The sequence below is a fragment of the Macaca mulatta genome, chromosome 16, assembly GCF_049350105.2.
Source record: "Macaca mulatta isolate MMU2019108-1 chromosome 16, T2T-MMU8v2.0, whole genome shotgun sequence".
NCBI classification, from domain to species: domain Eukaryota; kingdom Metazoa; phylum Chordata; class Mammalia; order Primates; family Cercopithecidae; genus Macaca; species Macaca mulatta.
This window is the reverse complement of record NC_133421.1, coordinates 14,188,783-14,211,774: the sequence shown is the minus strand read 5'-3', so window position 1 is coordinate 14,211,774 and position 22,992 is coordinate 14,188,783. Positions and strand designations below refer to the sequence as shown.

At 39.3% G+C, this 22,992-nt stretch overlaps 1 protein-coding gene and 1 long non-coding RNA gene across 7 annotated transcripts in view; one reads left to right on the top strand and one right to left on the bottom strand.

Annotated features, from left to right (window-relative positions):
• MYOCD (myocardin) overlaps window positions 1–22,992 on the bottom strand; it is a 218,657-nt gene that overhangs the window by 58,220 nt on the left and 137,445 nt on the right. For 4 of the 6 annotated variants that reach the window (XM_077970382.1, XM_077970384.1, XM_002808117.4 and 1 more), the window contains one exon: window positions 2,414–2,479. Coding sequence is in view for 1 of the 6 variants with exons in the window: in XM_002808117.4 (XP_002808163.3) it covers window positions 2,414–2,479 (66 nt within the window). In the remaining 5 variants the exon portion in view is untranslated. The remainder of the gene's footprint in view (window positions 1–2,413; window positions 2,480–22,992) is intronic. The other 2 variants (XM_077970385.1, XM_077970383.1) reach the window with 1 other exon arrangement.
• Window positions 1,472–22,992, top strand: part of LOC144335341 (uncharacterized) — a 34,363-nt gene continuing 12,842 nt past the window's right edge. The window contains exons 1-2 of the long non-coding RNA XR_013406123.1: window positions 1,472–2,234; window positions 2,625–2,674. This is a non-coding gene — a long non-coding RNA (uncharacterized LOC144335341). The remainder of the gene's footprint in view (window positions 2,235–2,624; window positions 2,675–22,992) is intronic.

Sequence of the window (22,992 nt, the reverse complement as noted above, 5' to 3'; positions counted from 1 at the left end):
TGTTTGTTTGTTTTGTTTTTGGATGGAGTCTCGTGCTGTCGCCCAGGCTGGAGTGCAGTGGTGCGATCTCGGCTCACTGCAAGCTCCGCCTCCTGGGTTCAGGCCATTCTCCTGCCTCAGCCTCCCAAAGTGCTGGGATTACAGGCTTGAGCCACCGTGCCCGGCCTGCTTCTGTGTGCTTTTTATCAGCTTTCTCCCTAATATCTTGACTCTCTCTGAGGGGCCATCTTGCTTGTTATTGTTATCCCTGAAGTGCCTGGCACAGTCCCCTGTATATAGCCTGGTTTATAATAAAATTTGTTGAAATTATATTGAATTGAAAATATCCTGAGGCCCTTGCTGAGGCCCTTGGTTCCTCTTTCCTTCTCCCAATCGTTTGCATTTAGACATGTTTCCTTAGGTGGCAGAGGAAGCACATTGCTCTGCTGAAATGCATGTAGATTGCATGTTTAATCTCTCACTGGGCTGAAGAGGCTAATCATCAGCAGGTGAAGAGACGCATCCTATCTCTAGCTTCCTGAGAAGAGCTAAGTAGAAAAAATCTGTACAGGCGGGGCCTGCGGTGTGCACCTGTCATGACTTGGACACTTTTCTGTAGCAGAATCTACACCCTTGGAAAGCCTGGTTGAGAGGAGGTAGCTGAAGATTGGGGAAAGCCTTCATCATAGTGTGTGATTTTAAAATGCTTTATTATTTCATGATTTGTAGGATTTTTTTTTCTAGAAATTATCTTAATGATGCAATGGACTAAAGATGCAAAATTTCAGTTAAACGGTATTTTGTTAATATGCATATTATTTGATTCTGGAATTCCTGCAGAACGAAATACTATATCTTCATTGGACTCTACTATACAAATGAACATTTGACTTATATAACTTACATGATAGGTGTTATTTTAAAATGTATGATAGTGTGAATTACCATCTTCATTGGGTGTTTTTACTAATTTTCAGATTTAACCCCGTATCCCTCAAAAAATATTTATTCTCAGCCAAATGCCAGCTGCAAGACCCAGGCCCAGAGTATTTAAGCACATGAGTCAAACTTTAAATCAGGTGTTTACAACTTGGGCTTACGGAAAGGTCCTGGGTCCATCTGCTCCATTTGCCTTTCCAGAATTAAGGAGAAAGAAACATCAGTGAAGGGATAGATTATCAGCTTTGAGCGAAATTGTCTTGACCTGATCTGACATCTGCAGACCTTTGGTTTCTCCCTGTCTTTAGCACCTCCAAGGAAAGGCTAAGATGAAACAGGCCACACATTGACTTGCTCCTTTGCTTTCTCAGCATAGTTGTCAACGTTGCTTAAACAGCCTTGAAATAGCAGGCTGAGCTGTTTCTTTTGTACTTCACAAACCTCTGAAAGAGTTGTCCCAGTTTAAGGTCACATACTGTTTACTATTTGTAGAGCTCAGCCACGAACAAAGGATTACTTTTGAATTACAAAACAAGAGGCTTGAAAAATTCTTAGTTTTGTTCTGTCTCTGAAACAAAGACTAAACTTTCAGTGTTCAGCCATGGGTCATAGTGCTTCCACATAACTAACTACGCAACATTTTTTCTAACTAATATAACTAACTACACTATACAGACCTACACATAGGGCTTCCATATAACTAACTACACTACAGTTTTTCAAGGGCAGACTTTTGCTTGTTGTGTACTGAACTCTGAAGTAACAGTCACAACAGCATTTTCCAGGCACCTGAATTTCTGCACAAGTCATTATAGATCTTGATTTTTAAATTTTATTGGAGAGGAAGTTAGAATCTATGGCCTGGTGCAGCTTCACCCATGACTTATTCATCCAGAGTACCCTTTTCTCTGTTTCCACAGATAATCAGGAATTAGCTTTCATTGCTGAATTGGTAGAAAATTTAAAATATATCTTCTAAAATATACAATAATCCTTCTTCTTTTACCCAGATCGTGGCCAGTAATTCAACATTATATCATTTATGCTAAAATGGTATTGCCACTCCACCTTCTAGGGAGGAAATACTTGACCAATGTTCAATTACTTGTGGACTCAAATACCCCAAACAGAACTGAAACTGAGGAGGTGAGAAAAAGACGATGTAATTGATGCTTCTGGAATGAATATTAATTATATCCAATTTTAAAAGTAGATGAGTCAGGGGTGCCCATACTGAATTGTGTTTACCCTGAGAACAAATCCATTACATTGGAATTTTAGGCATAACCAGTATCATTAAAAGGAGCCCCTTGCAGGTGAGTAGGTAGCAGCTGGGGCAAAGCATCCAAGGTCTGGGATTTCTGCTGATACCAATGCTTTGAAGATCTTGGGAGACCATGGCATTGGCTTAAACTAAATGACCTCTGAGGCACTTTCCAGCTCCCAAATGGTGTGGCCCTACGTACATCAGTAATTAAGAGATGCAGGTACTCACGTGGTATTAAGCCTTGGTTAGCCAGCTGTTCCTGAGTCCTTCTTTGTTGAAGTCTTAACTGTAAAACTTAGAAAAGGAAGTGTTAGTTTGTGAGTTGGGCTAAATATCATTATAATCATTATATTTTCATTATACATTCATAGCTCATCTCATTTTATTTCTAAAAGAGTTCTGAAAATTATTATGAAGTTCATTTTAATTTCTGTTGCAGACACAGTGGAAGAAGAAGGAGAGAAGCTGAGAAAGTTACAAGGTTTTGCGGTAAGTCTGTCCCAAACTAGAATTAGAATACTTGTCTCCTCTTTGAAGCACATGTTATTTTCGCAGTGCCACACTCCCTCTCTCCACATTCTGTCATTTGTAAGATAAATATCATCTAATTCCACTTGGGTGGCAACCAGTGATATCAAGAGGGGAGACAGAGTCCCACCTAGGTTCAAATCTCATCTCTACCCCCTTAATAGCTGTGTATCCCTGAGCAAGTTGCTTCACATTGCTTACGCTCAGTTTCCTCATTTGTAAATGAAAACGACGCCTACCTGGTGGTGTTGCTATAAAGTTTGATAAAACAGTGTATGCACATTGCTTAGCAGAATGTCTGGCACTTGTAAAGACATTTTGATAAGTGGTAGTAGTAAGAGAATCTGGAATTCTCCTGGGAATTCAAAGGCCTATTGGGGTTGTGCTTTATCTTAGAAAAATTAAAACACCGTAAAATTGTCAAATTATATATTATAAATAAATATAAGTATGTTCCCAATATGATGTATCTATAGCACAAATAGATTATATGTATCATAGACATGTAATGGTAAAAATTAAAGAATATTGAATTATTAACTTCTGAGGGCAGTATTTACAGTGTTCTCCTTCCCACTGCCCCTCTCCTCCAAACACATTCTATCTTTGGAAATTCAGACTCCTCCTCATGGATATTCCATGTTCTCTGTATATATTGACGGACACCCCTGACTCATCTACTTTTAAAATTGGATATAATTGTATATGTATAATGTATACATATACATTAAAGTTTGAATCCACTTGGATTAATCGTCAGCTAAAATAAAAACCATGTTTTCCAGAGGACTGCAACAGAACTCGGAGTCTGTATATCGTAAGGCTCACAATGTCCAGAATACACTCTAAAATACTCGAACACAAAAAACTGGGAAAATGTGACCAATTCTAAATGGAAAAGACGATGAACAGATGCAAACCTTGAGATGAGTCAGATGTTGAAATGATCAGACAAATACTTTAAAATAGTTATTTCAAACTAGGTTCAATGAAGTAAAAGAAATGGACAAAAAATAGGAAATCTCAGCAGCAAAATAGAACACATAAAGAAACAAAGTAGAAACATTAAAACTTAATATGGTATCTGGAATAAAAAATTATTGAATGGACTTAATAGAAGAATATCAAAGGAGTGAGTCAGTAAACTTGAAGATAGATCAAACTGGAGAAGAGAGAGAAAAAAGATGAAAAAAAGATGAGCAGAGCTTCAGGGACTAGTATGACAATATCTAAAAGTCTAATGTTAGCCTCAGGGACCAGTGTGACAATATCTAAAAGTTTAATGTTAGGTAATTAGGGTACCAGAAGTACAGCAGAGCTATAGAGCAAGTTTTAATTTAATTGAAGTAGAGCAGATTAACGTCACATAAAATGGACATCAAGTCACAGAGTATCATCAGAGATCAAGAATGGAAATTTCATAATTATAAGAGGGAAGATGTAGCAATTATAAATGGATAGGCATTTAAGAACAGAACCTCAAAATACATGAAGCAAAAATGGACAGAATTAAAAGAATAAATAGACAATTTCCAAATCACAAAAGCTTCCTGAAATTGGTGAAAAAATATGTACAGATTCAAAAGGCTCAAAAACCCTACACCAAATGTATACACAGAAAACCACACTTGGATACATAATAATCCATTGACTGAAGCCAAAGATAAAGAGAAAAGTCTTAAAAACAGGTGGGGGAGAAACAACACATTGTATAAAGAAAAGTGTTGATTTAAATAGCCACAGACTTCTCTTCAGAAACGATGAAAGCTAGAAAATAAAAAACTAAAAGAGAAACAAAGAAACACCCCATCCCCCAATCTACCAACTCAGAATAGAAAATGTCCTCTAGGAATGAAGGCAAAATAAAGACATTTTCAGGTAAAGAAAAAATAATATAATTTCTTACTAGAAATGCTTAAGTAAATTCTTCAGGCTAAAGGGAAATGATATCAGAAGATAACACAGATATTCAGGAATGAATAAAGAATGTCAGAAATGGTAACTCTATTAACAAATATTAAAAATATGTATTTTTCTTCTTAATTAAACATACATAACTTTATAAGGAAAAATTATAACTTTGTCTTGCGATGCTCTTAAGGAACATAAATGTAATACAGATTACAGTGATAACATAAAGGACTTCTTATGACTGCCAAATTGCTATAGTTTACATGCAGTGGTATAATACTAACTATAGGTAGATAGTCATAATTAATGATTATACTGTAACCAATAATAAGAACACAAAGGGTATAACTAAAAACACCCTATAAATTGAAATGGAATGCTAAAAGTATCAAGTAATCCAAAGAAGGCAAGAAAGGGGGAATATAGGAACAGAAAGCATAGGGACAAACAAAAATCAAGTAATATAATGGTAGATCCAAATCCAACCATGTCAATAATTACGTCAAATTTTAATAGTTGAAATGCTCAAATAAAACAGAGTTTATCAGAAAGAATTTTTAAAAGCCATATTCAATTATATGTTGTCTGCAGGAGACACACTTTATATATAAACTGTCAGATTGGTTGAAAGTAAGTAGATGGAAAAAAGATATACCATACAGACAGCAAGCATAAGAAAGCTGGAATAACTATATTAATGTCACATAAAATAGACATCAAGTCACAGAGTATTGTTAGAGATAAATAATGGAAATTTTATAAGAGGGAGAATTCATCAGGAAGACATAGCAATTATAAATGGATATGCATTTAAGAAGAGAACCTCAAAATACACGAAACAAAAATGGACAGAATTAAAGGACTAGATAGACAATTTCAAAATGACAGTAGGAGATTTTATGACTCCTCTCTCAACATGACATAATTAGATTTAAAAAATACTAATGACATAGAGGATTTGAGCGATAATATCAAACATCTTGATATAATTAATACTTGTTTAGCACTACAGCCAACAACTGCAGAATAAACATTCTTTTCAAGTGTACATGGTACATTTACCAATATATACTAGGCCATAGAATACGTTTTAATAAATTTGAAATAATTGATATCATGTAGAATACATTTTCTGACCACACTGGAATTAATTATTACTCAAAAGCAATATGCTATTAACAAAAATGTTTGGCAATACATTTCTAGATAATTCATAGTCAAAACAGAATCACAAGAGTAATAAAAAACATTTTAAACTGAATAATAAAAAATACACAACATATTATGACTATTTCATGTTACAATTTCCCATAACCCGTATTACAACTTATGAAATACAGCTAAAGCAGTGATTAGAGGGAAACTTAGAGTTTTAAATACTTATATTAGAAAAAGAGAAAGGTTTGAAATCAATGACCGAAGACTCTACCATAAGAAGATAAAAAAGAAGTATGCTCATAGTAAGTAGAAATAAGAAATAATAAAGATTAAAGCAGAAATCTTTATAATAGAAAACAGACAAGTAGTAGAAAAAATTAACAATACCAAAAGCTGGTTATTTGCAAAGATCAACAAAACTGAAAAACTCCTAACTAGACTGACTTTATTTTATTTTATTTTATTTATTTATTTTGAGACAGAGTCTCACTCTGTCACCCAGGCTGGAGTGCAGTAGCACGATCTCGGCTCACTGCAACCTTTGTCTCCTGGGTTCAAGCAATTCTCCTGCCTCTGCCTCCTGAGTAGCTGGGATTACAAGCGTGTGCTACCATGCCAGGCTAATTTTTGTATTTTTAGTAGAGACGGGTTTCGCCATGTTGGTGAGTTTGGTCTAGAACTCCTAACCTCAAGTGATCCACCTGCCTCGGCCTCCCAAAGTATCTGATTATAAAAGTAGAGAATAAAATTTATCAATAACAGGACTAAAAAATGTGTTATAACCATATATTCTAGACATTAAAGATAATGAGAAAATATCATTAACACATATGTGCTAATAAATTAAACACTTAAAGTGGATACATTTCTTGAAAACTAAAGCTTGCCAAAATTGATACCAAAAAAAACACAGAAAATCTGAATAGCAATATGTTTATTAAATCATTATTGATTATTATAGCCCCTCCCCCCACACAAACACAAAAAAATATTCAGGCCCAGGCAGTTTTACTGGTGAATTTTTATCCAAATGTGATAGGAACAAGTTGTTTTCCAAGTTTTCCATTAAACAACACATTGTATACATTATAACCATTATAAGTAAGAATTCTCAATTACTTTGTCTTTCAATATCATAGATCTTAATCAAATGAAGACAAAAGTTTATAAAGATCTCCCATTGTTAGAGTTAGCCAGTTAGAAGACTCTTCCAGTTCTCTAGCTATTAAGTCATTCTGACTTAGATTGAACTGGACAAAGGCAGTGGAAATGGAAACAAAAGGGGAAAATATTAAAAACACTTTGAACAAAAAGAATTAGGAGATTTTGGTGACGTGAAGGAGGATAGAATTATATGCTTACTGGCTGGGTGCGGTGGCTCACATTTATAATCCCAGCACTTTGGGAGGCCGAGGTGGGCGGATCACGAGGTCAGGAGTCCAAGACCAGCCTGGCCAACATGGTGAAATCCCGTCTCTACTAAAAATACAAAAAATTAGCAGAGTGTGGTGGCATGTGCCTGTAGTCCCACCTAGTCGGGAGGCTGCGGCAGGAGAATTGCTTGAACCTGGGAGGCAGAAGTTGCAGTGAGCTGAGATTGTGCCACTGCACTCCAGCCCGGGTGACAAGAGCAAGACTCCATCTCAAAAAAAAAAAAAAAAAGAAAAAGAAAGAAACAAATACATATTACTATCTTTCAAGGGGTTGTTAGTGTGGGATCTTTGGATATGTTGCAAGAAATACAGCTACTTAATGTATGCAACTATATCTGCATATATGTATTTTTTTTCTTGGGTATGGGTCCATAGTACACATTAGATTCCCAAAGAAAGCCACAGCTTCCAAATTTAAGCTCCTTTAATTTAAAGCTTAAAGATTTAGGGTTCTGAAAACATGTGTTAGAGTTATGCTATAATAAAGTTGACAGAGAACTCTGAAAAAATGATGAGCTTAGTTTTAGACAATCTGAATTTTTGGCGTCCTGGTAAATAAGAAACAAGGTGCCTGATAAACAATTAAGATATAGGGCCGGAGAAAGGCTGAGAGGTCAGGACTGGAACACTGATTTTGGGCATCATCTTTAAGCAAGTGGCCACAAAACCTTTTAGCAGAATTTCTAAAGGAAGAGAGAGATATTATCAAAGGAGGCTAGGCATGGTGGCTCATGCCTGTAATCCCAGCACTTTGAGAGGCCGGGGGGATCACCTGAGGTCAGAGCTCAAGAGGGGCCTGGCTAACATGGCAAAATCCCATCTCTACTAAAAATACAAAACTTAGCTGGGCATGGTGGCGCACATCTGTAATCCCAGCCACTCGGGAGGCTGAGGCATGAGAATCGCTTGAACCTGGGAGGCGGAGGTTGCAATGAGCCGAGATTGAGCCACTGCACTCCAGCCTGGGTAACAAGCGAGACCCTGTTTCAAAAAAAAAAAAAAAAAAAAAAATTATCAGAGGAGATGGGAGATAAGAAAACAGAGAGAAAAATTCCATTACAAATAGTGAAAGAATGACACTAAAAGAGGGTCTGGTAGGAGACAAAATTTCTTTGCTTCGATATGGAGAAATCACTGGACTACTTGACATCACCCATTCGCATACTTCTTTTTTTTTGTTTAATTGCGGATTTTTCAGTTCTCAAGATTGAAGGCATTAATTCATTACATTCATTCAATCATTCATGACATATTAGACTGCCTACTAAGCGAAAGCCTTGCTTGCTGTTGGCATACAGTGGTGAATAGGACAGTTACTATCCTCACGACCGTAACATGCTAGCTGGGGAGATAAACTCAATTTTCCCTGAATACAAAATAAATTCCTCTCCCTCCCACCTCAAGAACTTGGTCTTTAGGGACCCTGTTAAATCTCTGACTCTGTATGCAAAAATGTTGCTTGCATGTGTGTAAATGCGTATTTTTATGGACTGGCTTATGACTTTTATCAGATTTGCGGAAGTCTCTGAGACTTACAAAAGTTAAGAATCGTCAGTTCAGATCTGGACTAAACCATCTCACGTCTTTCTTTTCTTATTTTTATTAGTGGGCTCTCCTCGCAATACACATTACACAGCATTACCAGATCAATTTCCCCAAACTCCTTTTTTATAAGATTACTTGGTATATCATCTTGCAGTGACTCCTTATTCTAGCCCTTGAGGTCTTTTCCTATATGCACATTATTCCCCACACAAACTCTCTTTTCCAGTTCATCCTGCCCCTCTTGAGCCTAACCTATGTGTTCACGTTCTTTGCCTTTGATTATGATATCTCTGCACATGGAATTTGGTATATGGTTTGAGGCTAGGCTGTAACTCTAATTTATTCCAAATAGTTGGGAAACTATATATAACTGCCACTTATTAAAACATTTCCTTTGCTTACTGATGTATAATGTCAACTTCTTCATTTACTTAACTTCTAACATAAGCCACAATCTTGCTCTAGGTGCTAATTTGTAGTAATTTATACTTCCTATTCTATTTTTTTTAGTAGCAAAAATACCAAATATTTTCTGTTTCAAGATGGCAAACTCAGCAAACACCTGATTCCTATAAATAACAGAAATGACAGTTTTAAAAATGTATACCTAGGCTGGGCGCGGTGGCTCACGCCTGCAATCCCAGCACTTTGGGAGGCCAAGGCGGGCAGATCACAAGGTCAGGAGATCGAGACCATCCTGGCTAACACAGACTCCAAACTTAACCAAAGGAAAGAACATGACCTTAAGGGAACAATATGAACAAAGGGAACAGGCCTTTCTCAGAAACAGGCAAGAGAATTCATCAACAGAAAAATAATACATGAATCACTTCACACCCATAGGGATGGCTACCGTCCGTAAAACAGAAAAGTGTTGACGTGGATATGGAGAGATAAAAACCCTTGGGCGCTGTTGATGGGAATGCAAAATGGGCAACTACTGTGGAAAAGAGTATGGCAGCTCCTCAAAATATTAAACACAGTATTGCTGTATGATCCGTCAATTCCACCTGTGGGTATATACTCAAAAGAATCGAAGGCAGACACATGAAGAGATACTTGTACGTCTACCCTCATAGCAGCATTATTCTTAATAGCCAAAAGGGGAAGTGACACAAGCATCCATCAATGGACGAAGGATAAACACAACGTGGTGTATTTAGAAAATGGGGCCGGGTGCGGTGGCTCACACTTGTAATCCCAGCACTTTGGGAGGCTGAGGCGGGCAGATCGCGAGGTCAAGAGATCGAGAGCATCCTGGCCAACATGGTGAAACCCTGTCTCTACTAAAAAAAAAATACAAAAATTAGGTGGGCATGGTGGCGTGCACCTGTAGTCCCAGCTACTGTGGAGGCTGAGGCAGGAGAATCGCTTGGACCCGGGAGGTGGAGGTTGCAGTGTGGTGAGCCTAGATTGCACCACTGCACTCCAGCCTGGTGACAGGGCGAGACTCCGTCATAAAAACAAAACAAAACAAAACAAAACAAAAAAGGAATATTATTCAGCCTTAAAAGGAAGGAAATTCTGACATGCTATGACATGGATGAAACTTGAAGACATTATACTGAGTGAGATAAGCCAATTACAAAAGTAGAAACACTGTATAAATCCACTTATATAAGGTACCTAGAGTAATCAATCTCGTAGAGACAGAAAATAAAAGGGGGGTTCCAGGGGCTGGGAGAAGAGAGAATGGGGAGTTACAGTTTAATGGAAACAGAATTTCAGCTTTGCAAGATCTTAGTGATGATTATACAACAGTGTGAGTGTACTTAATGCCACTGAATTGTACAGTTAAAATGGTTAATAGGTTACATTTTATGTGTATTGTACTACAATTTAAAAAATTAAAATTCAAAAAATAATATCTTTCCTATTAACACTAATCGCAAAGTAAAAATTCATTCATCAGAATAAACTCAACTAAAAATGAATTTGTGAACTAGAAGGTTGAACTAAACTGTCCTCTTAGAATGTAGCACAAAGGAATAAAGGGGTAAGAAGCAAAAACAATATGGGCTTAATGCAGAAACATTGCAAAATATAGAAAAGCTTCTAGGAGAAAACATACTCATCTGCTCTGATCTTAATGTTTGTGTCTCTCCAAAAGTTATACGTTGCAACCTTAATCCTCAAGATGATGGTGTTAAGAAGTTTGAGAGGTCACTAGGTCATGCGAGCAGAGCCCTCATATTTGGGATTGGTGCCCTTGTAAAGGAGGCCCCAGAGAGCTGTCTGGCCCCTTCCACTATGGGAGGAGGCAGTGAGAGAGGGACTTCTATGAACTAGGAAAGGGGCCCTCATCAGACACCAAACCTGCCGGTAACTTTAACTTTCCAGCCTCTGGAACGGTGAGAAATAAATTATTGTGGCTTATAAATTACCCAGTTTATGGCATTTTGTTATGGCAGTCTGAACAGACTAAGATAATCTCTAAACTAGGGATACTTCTTGCTAATATTTCATTCATGAAGTTTAGGTCCCTTTTCCTATATGTTTGTGTGGGATCACATTATAAGGGTTCCTTCATTAGCTGATTTTTATTTGTAATATATCAAAGATACATTCATATGCCATGTAATACCCATCAAATGATGCTATTTTAGTAGCTGTAGAGTATTTCTTTCCTTTCTTTCTTTCTTTGTTTTTTTTTTTTTTTTTGGTTATTCCATAAGTTATTGAACCATTGGCTATTATTAAATGTTTAGATTTTTTAAAGTTTTAACATTAAAAATCACAATGACATTCTTTCCAGTGGATTTTTGGCCACGTCTTTGATATGACATTAAGAAATACTCCTAGAAGTAGAATGACTTGGTCACAGGAAATGTCAAATTTCAAGGCGTTTGGTACGTATGACAATAGCTCACCTAAAAGGTTGTTCTGATCTGCCCACAAAGTATGACCAGGTTGCCCATTTCCCTTAGCCCTGTTGCTTCAATCACATGGAAGCTACTGGAATCTTTCTCTCCTCTGAAGCTGGAGGCCTGGCTGCCCGGTCAGGGTCTAACTCTAAAGGGAGTGGGCAGAGAGCCAAGTCCCGGATGATCTTAGCAGTGGAATTTGTTCCTGGGGTGCCTTCTTCTCCAGGTTCTGCTGAGCTTTGATACGAGAGGTTGAGCTCGAACCCATCCCTCTCTGCAGCTGCTTCCCACTGCAGATAGGAGAGTCCTGACACTTCAGACAGAAACCTTGCTCCAGTGGCCTTATGCTTGGTGAAGCTGCTTTGCTCTCTGAGCACAGCCACCTGCAGCTTTTGCTTGGCCCCTTCCTGGATGCCTTTTTGTGCTTTGCTGAGCAGAGCCTCCCTTCCCTTCCCTGCTTTCAGCTTGCTGCACCCATTCGTGTCCCAGAGCTCTTGGCAAACCTCCATTGATCCATCATAGCTAAAAATACTGTTTGAACAGAAGGTGACTTTTTGGCCCATGCCTTCTTTCCACTCCCAGTTCTACCCACCTCTAAGTGACAGGTATTCATGGAGGTTTCTCTTCATTCATCTTTTTAGGGACCTCATTCTTATCTTTGGAAGGTCGTGGGAAGTGAGTTCTTGGTGTCTTTTCTACATCATCCCAATATGTTTTATCAACAGCAGAAATCTCTCTTATGATTCTGACATTTGGGCGTCAGTCTTTCTAGGCTTCCAGAATCAAAGCAGTATTTTTTCTATTCTTGCTTTCTTTCGGCCATTGTCATCAGAATTGGGAGTCATATGTTTGTGTTTAAGTCGCCTCTTTACTCAGAGGTCTGGGCTTTGGATTCTGATTTCCTCATTTGAATATTCTGTTCCAGTCCTACACCATTTATTTTATTCTAGACTAATGATATATAATGACATATATTTTCATGTCTGGTAGGTAGGGAGCACCTTATTTTATTTATTTATTTATTTTGAGACAGAGTCTCTCTCCGACTCCCAGGCTGGAGTGCAGTGGCACAATCTTGGCTCACTGCCACCTCCGCCTACCAGGTTCAAGCGAATCTCCTGCCTCAGCCTCCTGAGTAGCTGGGATTACAGGCGCCTACCATCATGCCCAGCTAATTTTTGTATTTTTAGTAGAGATGGGGTTTCACCATGTTGGCCAGGCTGGTTTGGAACTCCTGACGTCAGGTGATCCGCCCACCTCGGCCTCTCAAAGTGCTGGGATTACAGGTATGAGCCACCACACCTGGCCTATTTTTTATTTTTAAAAAACATAAATGTTCCATGACTGCTCCACCCTGTGATTTTTCTCCAAAATGAACTTCAGGAACAAGTAGCAAGTTCTACCACCACCCTAAGCACGTACCTTACCAAAGATGGGAAAATTTGTTTCCTTAGTATTCTATAATCATAGAATAGGTGTGAAGCCTATTGAGTCAGAGAAGCAGCCCACTGTTTAATAATTATTTAAAAATGCATAGAAACTTGTGGGTTGAGTATAGTGGAGAACCGGGACCAGATTCCATGCTTGCATCTCGGGGCTGGGACTGGGTTCCAGCTCAAGAATGGGAGCTAAACTATCCTGCACAACACGGGGGCTGCGACCAGAGAGAGTGTAGAGTTTAGAAAGTGATGAACTCACTAATGCCTTCCCAATAATCCTGTGAAATTGTTAACTATTATTTGTTGTTAATATTGAGATTATTGCTATGTACAGATAGGTGGGCCAGGGCTCTTGGACGTTGAGGGTTAGGAAGCTTGGTAGAGTTCACTTACCCGTGTCTGGGAGAGAAAGCAGAGGCACTCAGAAGAGGGAGAACCAGGTGCAGCTGTACAGGTCTCCTTAGAGTTTCAGGTTGAAGAGGAGGGAAATAGGATTGAAGGACATGGTGACATTTTGCTTAGAACTTAGACAGTCACCTCTGCCACATGCCCGCTGGTGGTAGGCAGGTCTTTCTTGATGCCAAAGAGAGGCAACAGGATGGGGCAAGGACATTGGGAATGGAAAACATAGATTTAACTTTGAGTCTGCCAAGCTTCATAATCCTCAATGTCCAAGAGCCCTAGCCTTCTGTATATATAGCATCTGTATACAGCTGTAATCTCAATATTAATAACAAACAATAGTTAACAATTTCAGGATTATTGGGACAGCATTAATGAGTTTACCACTTTCTAAACTCTGCAAGGTTATCAAAGACCTTTATGCTTTGTACTGATAATGGCTGCTTCACAAGAAAGCCCACCTATTTTCTGGATACCGAATCTAAAGAAGAAAAGGGAGCGATGGGAATGCAAGCGTATGCCTTTTAAAAAGTCATTACTGCCTTAAACATTGGCTGTGCCCAGGAGTGATGGTCCCTTAGAAGAAGTTATGCCATGTACATGAAGGGAAAACTGACGGCACAGGAGTAACACATCACATCGAGTGAGATGGAAAAGGCAGAAAATGAGGTGAATAGAAGAAGTTGAGTCATTAATTCACTACAGATCAGCTCTTTCCTATTCCTTTCTTTTATTCCTTTTCCCTGTCCCTCTCGTGTTGATAATTTCTAGTAAGAAAGTTGAAGGGGACTTATTACTAACAGAATTGGAAAGTGCCAGTCTTGGGGACAGAAGTGTTTTACGTAAATCATCTATTGAAATCTCCCAATAATCCTTGAGGAGTGTGTATTATTAACCCCGGTCATAGCTCCTAAGATATAAAAGCTTATCCAAGGCCAGGAAGTTATAAACTTAGGCAGGCAAATTTCCAACCATGATTTTGGACTCTAAACTTTTATCTCACGAGTGTAAGTTCCAAATGGAACTATTAATATTTGGATGAGAAAACAGTAACTTTAGTCATGTTATACCTTGTGTTTTAATGTATTTCCTCCATTTGGTGCAACGGTGAAGGGCATATCTTTTTCAATGAAGAATCAGAAGCCATTAGAACATGAGGCACGTTTCATGCTACCTGCCCCCTAGTAACTCAACATAAGGGATGCTAAGCTCAGAATCACTGCCATAGTGTCTCCATGGCAACAGTCAGGTAGGGTACCGTTTTCTTTCTGAAGCCAACAGGCAGCTAGGTGACTGTTCTGACCAACACAGGTGATGGCCCCGACCAAGTCTCCAATTAGAATGAGGCTCCTGAATGATCCCAGACTCTGATGGCATCACGTGGAGTCGTTGCCATGGTTTTGGTGAGAAGTATTGCTTTTCTGAGGATTGCAAAACACTTTATGTTCCAACCCCATGCTCGCTCATTCTTGACAGAGTGGAAAATGTGTCTCCTTGGCTGAAATGTTCCTCTTGAGTCCAGCCCAAAGATGACATTTTTAGGAAAGTTTGAGAAGAATCCTGTGGCTGTTACTGAGTCACGATAGAGTAGAAATGGATCTTTTCTATTTAAAGAGTTTTGAGCTACTGTTTGAAAATGTCACATTGCTAGGGAACGGTGAAAATGGAAAACTTTCCATTTGCTATCAACAAAGAAAGGTCATTACCGAATGTGCAACAATAGAGCTAAGAACTCCTGCCACCTGTCTACAAAGGGATTAGGAAGTTGTTGGGAGTTAAATTTAAGAATATTAGTGAATATGCTTGGGGCTTTAAAAAGGGATTGCTCATCTGGGATTGGACACACGTGATTCTAGATCCCATTCCGCAGCTAAATAGCTATTGCTTTTGACAGCTCCCAGAGCCTTGCTGGCGCTCAGTCTCAATATTAATTAAAGAAAGAGTTTACATTAGATTTGATCAGGATTTCCCCAATTTATCTGATATAACAACCACCTGGGGAGACTTGATAAACACAAATTCCCCTGGTCCCCTTCCTGGAGACTATTGCCTAGTACGTCTGGGGTAGACTGGGAATACATTTTCACAAACATTCCAGGAAATTCTGAGAAAAAAGTACGTTTGAGAAATAGAAATAAGCAAATACGCTACATGCAAAAGTGAGACCATGTTTTTATACTATTTTGTGCCTTGCTTTTCCATTTTTTTCCAATATATTCTTACTTTTTGTGTGGTTATGTATACATGAACTCTCATTTTTTATGGCCACATAGTATTTCATTATGCTTCAATATCCAGTTAATCCCTTTCGACTGTAAACTTAATTTTCTTTCCTTCAGTAAAGATGAGTCATTTTGCACTCTTACCAGGACTATGGGAGTGCCTTAACTTCACTACAACCTTGTTAACAGTGGTTGATGCTACTGAAGAAGAAGAAAAAAGCTTTGCTAATCTGATAAGTAACAATGGTATCTCATCATGCTTTTTAATGAGTCAAACATGTTTTCTTAGATTTTTTTACTATTAGTATCTTTTCTTTTGCAAACTGTCTGATAACATTCTTTGACAGATTTTCCACTGGGATTTTTTTTTCCTTATAGACTTGGGATATCTATTTATATCTGAAGTACATTAAACATAGTCAGTCATCGATGTTGTAAATTTCCACTGGTTTTTTTTAGTTTGCCTTTCAATCTTGTGATGATTTTTGGCATTTAACATCTCTATATGCAATCCCTTAGAATATTCTTTTATGAGTTCTATCTTTGATGTATACTTAGACCTTCTCCATCTCCAGATTATGTATCACTGAAATGTTCTTATATATTTATATTTTGGTTTTTACATTTGCATTTAACTTTCCAGTGCATCTGGAATTAATTTTAGTGTATAGTGTTACAAAAGGCTCTAATTATTTTTTCAAAATTTTTTTTTGAGACTGAGTCTTGCTCAGGCTGGAGTGCAGTGGTGTGATCTCGGCCCACTGCAACATTTGCCTCCCGGGTTCAAGCGATTCTCCTGCCTCAGCCTCCTGAGTAGCTGGGATTACAGTTGCCTGCCACCATGCCCGGCTAATTTTTGTATTTTAGTAGAGATGGGGTTTCACCATGTTGGCCAGGCTGGTCTTGACCTCCTGACCTTAAGTGATCCTCCTGCCTCAAACTCCCAAAGTGCTGGGATCACAGGTGTGACCCACTGTGCCTGGCCTCAACTTGTTAATTAGTTGTTCTAATATCATTCACTTCTATATCCAATGGATTTTAGATATATTGTTTGTCATATAATATATGCTTATATAACATCAAATCTGTCTCTACTTTTTCTTTATATCCTGACCTAAATATTTTGTTTTGTTTGGTGTCAGACTAGGTTTATATCTGACAAAATATATACTTTATACGGTGTGGGAGTCTAAGTTCCAAAATCAAGGCTTCAGGATTATTTCCAAGAAGTTACAAGATTTCAAGAGACCAAAAATTATACCTATACCAGCAATAGAAGTAATATATGAGATTCTGATAGTAGTGCTATGTATTCCTGTAAGTGTTCATGTGCAGCAGGTAGGAAAATTTCATCTGATTAAATCTGAGTGTGAGTCAATTCTAAATGTACTGAGGATTTTAGCGAAGAAAGGAGCAGACAAAAGAAGACAAAGCAAGGATAAGGGAAAGGGTAGAAAGAAGAAGAAATAAAAAAAGATAATGGGAATAGGAAAACCAAGTTTATTCTGTAATTTTAAGAACAAGGTATGCATGTGTGTGTGTACATGGGTGTGAATATCTATTCCACTGACAACAACTAATTAATTCACATGTATTTAATAGAAAATGAAAGATGTGTTAAACCAGGGATACACTAGGCCTTGCTCCAGAAGGGAAACAAGAAATAGGCCAAGTGTCCTAGCAGAACTCTGATTTGTAAGGCAATACTTTTGCCCACATCATGGATTGCCACCCAGGGCCCAAGACGGAAATGATCTGGAAGGAAGGAAGGAAGGAAGGAAGGAAGGAAGGAAGGAAGGAAGGAAGGGAGGGAGGAAGGGAAAGAAAGGAAGGAAGGAAAGAAGGAAAGACAGAAAGAGGGGGGAGGGAGGCAGCAAAGGACTGAAGGAGAGAAAGAAAGGAAGAAGATGGAAGAAAATAAGGAAGGGAGGAGAGAAGGAAGGAAGGAAGGAGATGGAAAGAAGGAAGGAGATGGAAAGAAGGAAGGAGATGGAAGGAAGGAGATGGGAGGAAGGGAGGAGATGGGAGGAAGGAAGGAGATGAAAGGAAGGAAGGAGGTGGAAGGAAGGAAAGAAGAAGATGGAAGGAAGGAAAGAAGAAGATGGAAGGAAGGAAGGAAGAAGATGGAAGGAAGGAATGAGATGGAAGGAAGGAAAGGAAGGAAGAAACATTTTTTAACATAAATGATTTGCTGTAAGAGTTTCAGAATGAATCTGGCTATCTGCTCAACTGTTTAGATAATTTGGAAGCAGCAAAGCGGGGCCCAGGATCATTCCTATAAGTGATCTGTTCTGCTCTAATAAGCAGGGTAATTGCACATCCATGCTTCAGTTCAGGTTGTACTGACAAAGCTGGGGGGTCAACTGAAACCCAGAAGCCTCCTGTTGACATTCAAGGTGGAGAACAGCTGCCTTATCCTCCATTGGGTGTAGGAGACTTTCCAATGCTTTCAGCAACACTGTTGTCCCAAACCAATAACACTAGGTATCTTAGTGCATCTCAACTCTTTGGGAATCGTTAGTTCTTGTCCATTTTCCATTCAGTATACAATATGGGCCCATGAAGTTTTATTATCCAAAGAATCACAGAGAAGTTACTGGAATCTGTGCGTTAATCTTCTGTTTCATCCACCCAAAGAAATCATCCTTGCTAAGAGCATCATCCTTACCCATTTCTTCTCCCATGTTGCCATGGATACACTGCTTCCTTAACACCATCGTATTATTCAAATGTGATTGATTTTCTTTCTGCCCCCTCTCCACTGACTATTTGGTTTTTGCCTACCCAACTACTCCATTTATCTTAAGTAAATTCCCCCTAGCCTTGCTTGACCTACTTTTGCCCCCTACTTGCCGCGACCTCTTCAGCCCCAAAGAATGGTTGTGTTTTCTAAAAGAACACAGAATACATGGTTTGACCAGATATTTTTTTTTGAACATAAGTTAATTTATATTTAAACTTTTAACGAAATGATAAAATGGTTTCTGTTTATTGTATACTTAATAAGTTATCCTTTGGGGAAAGAAAAAATAAACATTTATTTCAAAAGCGTGACCAATAAAAAAATTAAAAGATGAGGACTCACTGTTACAGCCATACATCCCTCACCCACAAAGTCATCTTCCTCTATTTCTTCTAAATGTTCCACGAATTCTAGTCCCTCTAGGAATGGCTCTGCCTTGACTATGTGGGAAGGTGAAAATAACCCCCCAGAATTTACTGAGTAAACCCACGTGTCTTTTTCTAGCAACACATCAAAATAATAATAATGCAAGAAATTCATCTCTCTGGGCTCCAGACTCTTTACTCACGAAGGGAAGGACTTAGTTAGAATTAGGTGGTTTCAAATTTTTAAAAACGTATTACCGAAAGTGGAGTGTTTTTTAACTAAAAATCTTACATGGAAAGAAAAAAAAAATAGCATGGAGGTGAACAACAAAAGCAAAACCTCTCCCAAAATGTTAAAACTCTATGAAGCAGAGTTTTCAAATCATTGGTTTGCATGGTCCCCTAAACGCCTTCCAACTTCAGTATGTTATTTTTACGATTTGGTTCTAAAAATCTCAAACCTCCTATGAGATATTACTTGGGAATAGATGAACGATTTTATTCAGGAGCAAAGAGCGGGTGTAGATTACAGTGCCATTACACCAACATGGCTGTTTCTCCCAACCCATCTGGGTCCTTTGAAGCTTCCTTGCAGGATACTGAAGGCTCCAGAGCACTGGAAAGCTCTCAAATCCAGGAGAGAGCCAGCTCCCTTGGCAACAGCAGAGAGGGAAGCCTTCCTTTTCCATCAGCAGATGGTGGTGGGCTTTTGCCACTTCTGCAGCACCTTTTCTTACAATGGACTCTTGGCTACTGTTAGACTCTTCTGTACCCTGCCTAGCAACCAGTGCCCTTGGCAACTACAAGAGCTATCATTTCATCAGATCCATGATGCTGCTTGTACTCCCATGCCTCTAGACTGTGTCCATGTTCTGCAGATACGATAAGCCCTGTGTCTAAATGGAAACCTTCTTTATAACTTGAGTGTTGTACAGTTAGATGCCAAATTCCAGAATTTTGTGAAAAATTAAAGTGCCTTAAAAAGAAAACTGGGCCTACATTCAACTCCTGCCTTGCACAGAGGTGAAATACCTACAAGCGTTGACTAGAAGTTGACCCAAAGTTCTATCTGCCCTGATATATCGGCAGGCTGTCTTGCAAGTCACACAAGAACTTGGGAGAAGAGCCCTTGATCCACCCACTAAATAGCCATATGACCTTGGCCGAGACACCTCTGCAGCTTCAGTTTCCTCCTCTGTAAAGCAAAAGAGATGAGTTGATGAGGTCAAAGGCTCCTTGGAGGGCTAATATTTCATGACATTTGGCTTCATTTTTGACCAAGGTCTGTTTTTGTAAGTCTCCAAATTCACGGTTCTGAGATTCCTCTTAATCTCAAGTTTTTCCCATGAGATTACAGTATGTCTTGTAATAGTTCTTAGTGTTATGTTCAAAGGACAGGAAAAGGCTGCAAGATTGTAAAGCAGATCTCACCACGGGGTCTAAGAGGTTAAGGTGAAATGCAGGGTCTCAAAGTGATGCTTGAGAGGGAAATGTCAACTAGAACAGCTATTACTTCTATGGTGACTCCAGAAGGCTTTGGGTAAGGTAAGGCCAGCCTGGTGCTCATGCATTCGTGTGTGTATCTTCCAATTCGAGTTCTCAAATAGTATTGAATAATTCCTTGCTATCTGTTGAGGTACCTCTAAGCACCAGGAATTATACAAAGCAATTTAAGTCATAAATACTCTGATGAAGAAAAAGATACACACGCTTGAGTTAACTAAACCAAGTGTTAGGCAACATGTTCTTAAATAATCCATATATGTAGAAGGCTACCAAGGGCAGAAGAACTGAACCTTTAACTCTTCAAGTGAGAAATTTATGGGTAAGATGTAAAAAGGGTATTCTTGACCAACAAAATAAAATAAATAAAACTTTTTTTTTTTTTTTTTTAAGCCAGTCTCAATCTGTCTCCCAGGATGGCGTGCAGTGGCATGATCTCGGCTCACTGCAACCTCCGCCTCCTGGGTTCAAGTGATTCTCCTGCCTCAGCCTCCTGAGTAGCTGGTATTACAGGCATGCACCACCACACCTGGCTAATCTTTTGTATTTTTAGTACAGACCGGGTTTCACCCTGTTGCCCAGGCTGGTCTTGAACTCCTGACCTCAAGTGATCCACCGACCTCGGCCTCCCAGATTGCTGGGATTACAGGCGTGAGCCACCGCGCCCAGACCCCCTGCTTTTTTTTTTTTTGTTGAGACAGGGTCTTACTCTGTCACCCAGACTGGAGTGCAGTAGTGTGATCCTGGCTCACTGCCAACCTCTGTCTCTTGGGTTTAAGCATTTCTTGTGCCTTGGCCTCCCAAGTAGCTGGGATTACAGGCGTGTGCTACCATGTCTGGCTAATATTTTTTCTATTTTTAATAGAGATGGGGTTTCACCATGTTGGCCAGGCTAGTCTCGAACTCCTGACCTCAAGTTATCCACCTGACGGCCTCCCAAAGTGCCGGGATTACAGGCATGAGCCACTATGCCTGGCCCAAAATGAATACAATCTTAAATCTGAAATAAACATGGCACTTCCTACCCGGGGCTGGCTTCATAAGCATATAACTTGTGCTGTGACTGAGTCCTATTTTTAGAAGGACCCTGTGTTTGGTTTGATGAGGTGCTATCACCATTGTGAAATTCTTTTTTTTTTTTGAGACGAATTCTCACTCTGTTTCCCTAGCTGGAGTGAAGTGGTGCCATCTAGGCTCACTGCAACCTCCACCTCCCCAGTTCAAGCGATTCTCCTGCCTCAGCCTCCCGAGTAGCTGGGACTACCGGCACGTGCCACCATGCCCGGATAATTTTTGTATGTTTTAGTAGAGACGGGGTTTCACTATGTTGGCCAGGCTGGTCTTGAATTCCTGACCTCGTCCTCCACCCACCTCGGCCTCCCAAAGTGCTGGGATTACAGGCGTGAGCCACCGCGCTCGGTCACCGTTGTGAAATTGTTAATCATTTTCGAACAAGGGATCCTGCACTGTCATTTTGCACAGGGCTCCATAAAATATGTAGTGTTCCTCTAGACATTGCCTGATTCAAGGAAAATGTTTCTATTCGGGAGTGCTAAGAGATAACACTGTAACAGGAGTTAGGAATTCAGAAACAGAGAGCCATGGATGCTGCTTCGTACTTTATCCTGTAGAAAGCGGGCTACACTGGCATTTTTTTTTGAGCAGCAGAGTAATTCAGTGAGGCTGACATTTTAGGAGGACTCATCTGATGCGAGGATGATGGGAAGAGACAGGGTTGGTTTAGAGACTCTCATTATGATCCATGGATAAGGCAAGAAAGTCCACTTGGGAATAAAACAAAGAGGCAACTTTGAGAAACAAGTGGGAAAAAAGAATTGCTATGTCTTAATAATAAATTAATGAAAAATGGAGAGAGAGAGGATGAGAGAAAGAGAGAGATGCGAATTAAACTCACTTATATGACACACTCTTTGATCAGACTTTTGAAAAAAACCAAAAGCACTATTACTATGATTATTGGTAGCCAAATTGGTAGGGCTGCCAGGAGCCTTTGAATGTCTTCATCTGGGAATTTGCCAGTAAGGTGAACATGCTAATGTCATTCATTTCTCCATTCATTCGTTTCATTCATTCAATATTTACTGATCACGTACTGTATGTCCAAACACTCTCTTGGACATGAGGGATCCAGCTATGAATAAAACTGTCACAAGTTTTGCCTATGGAGAGATTACAGCCTAGGGAGGTAGAAAGATGGTAAATAATTACAATTTGGGGAGTGTCATGCCAGGAGCTTCGCGTAGTTTGGGAATTAGGGAAGGCTTTTCTGGCCTTTTCTCTCAGAAAACTTAAACAAATAAATAAATGGAGTCGTCAGGCCCATCGCATTTAATTTGCCTCCTTCCAGTTCTACCTAACAACAGCTTGTGTGTGTATGTGTGTGTGTCTGTGTATGTGTGGGTAATTTTCATTCCCAAAAGACTTGACAGGCCTGATAAGAGAGAAAGAATGAGAGAGAGAGAGAGAAGGAGCAGGGCGGGGTGGGGGAGAGAGAGGGGGAGAGAGAGAGAGAGAGAAACTGACAGAGGAAGACAGGGAGAGACAGGTACTGACGGTAAAGTTGTTGGTGGCAGTGACAAAAGAAAGAAAGGAGGGGAAGCCAGAGTCTCTTTCATTCTCGTCTGAAATGGTTTTCCACTGCGTTTAATAGGAAATGCTTTTCTCCTCTGCCAT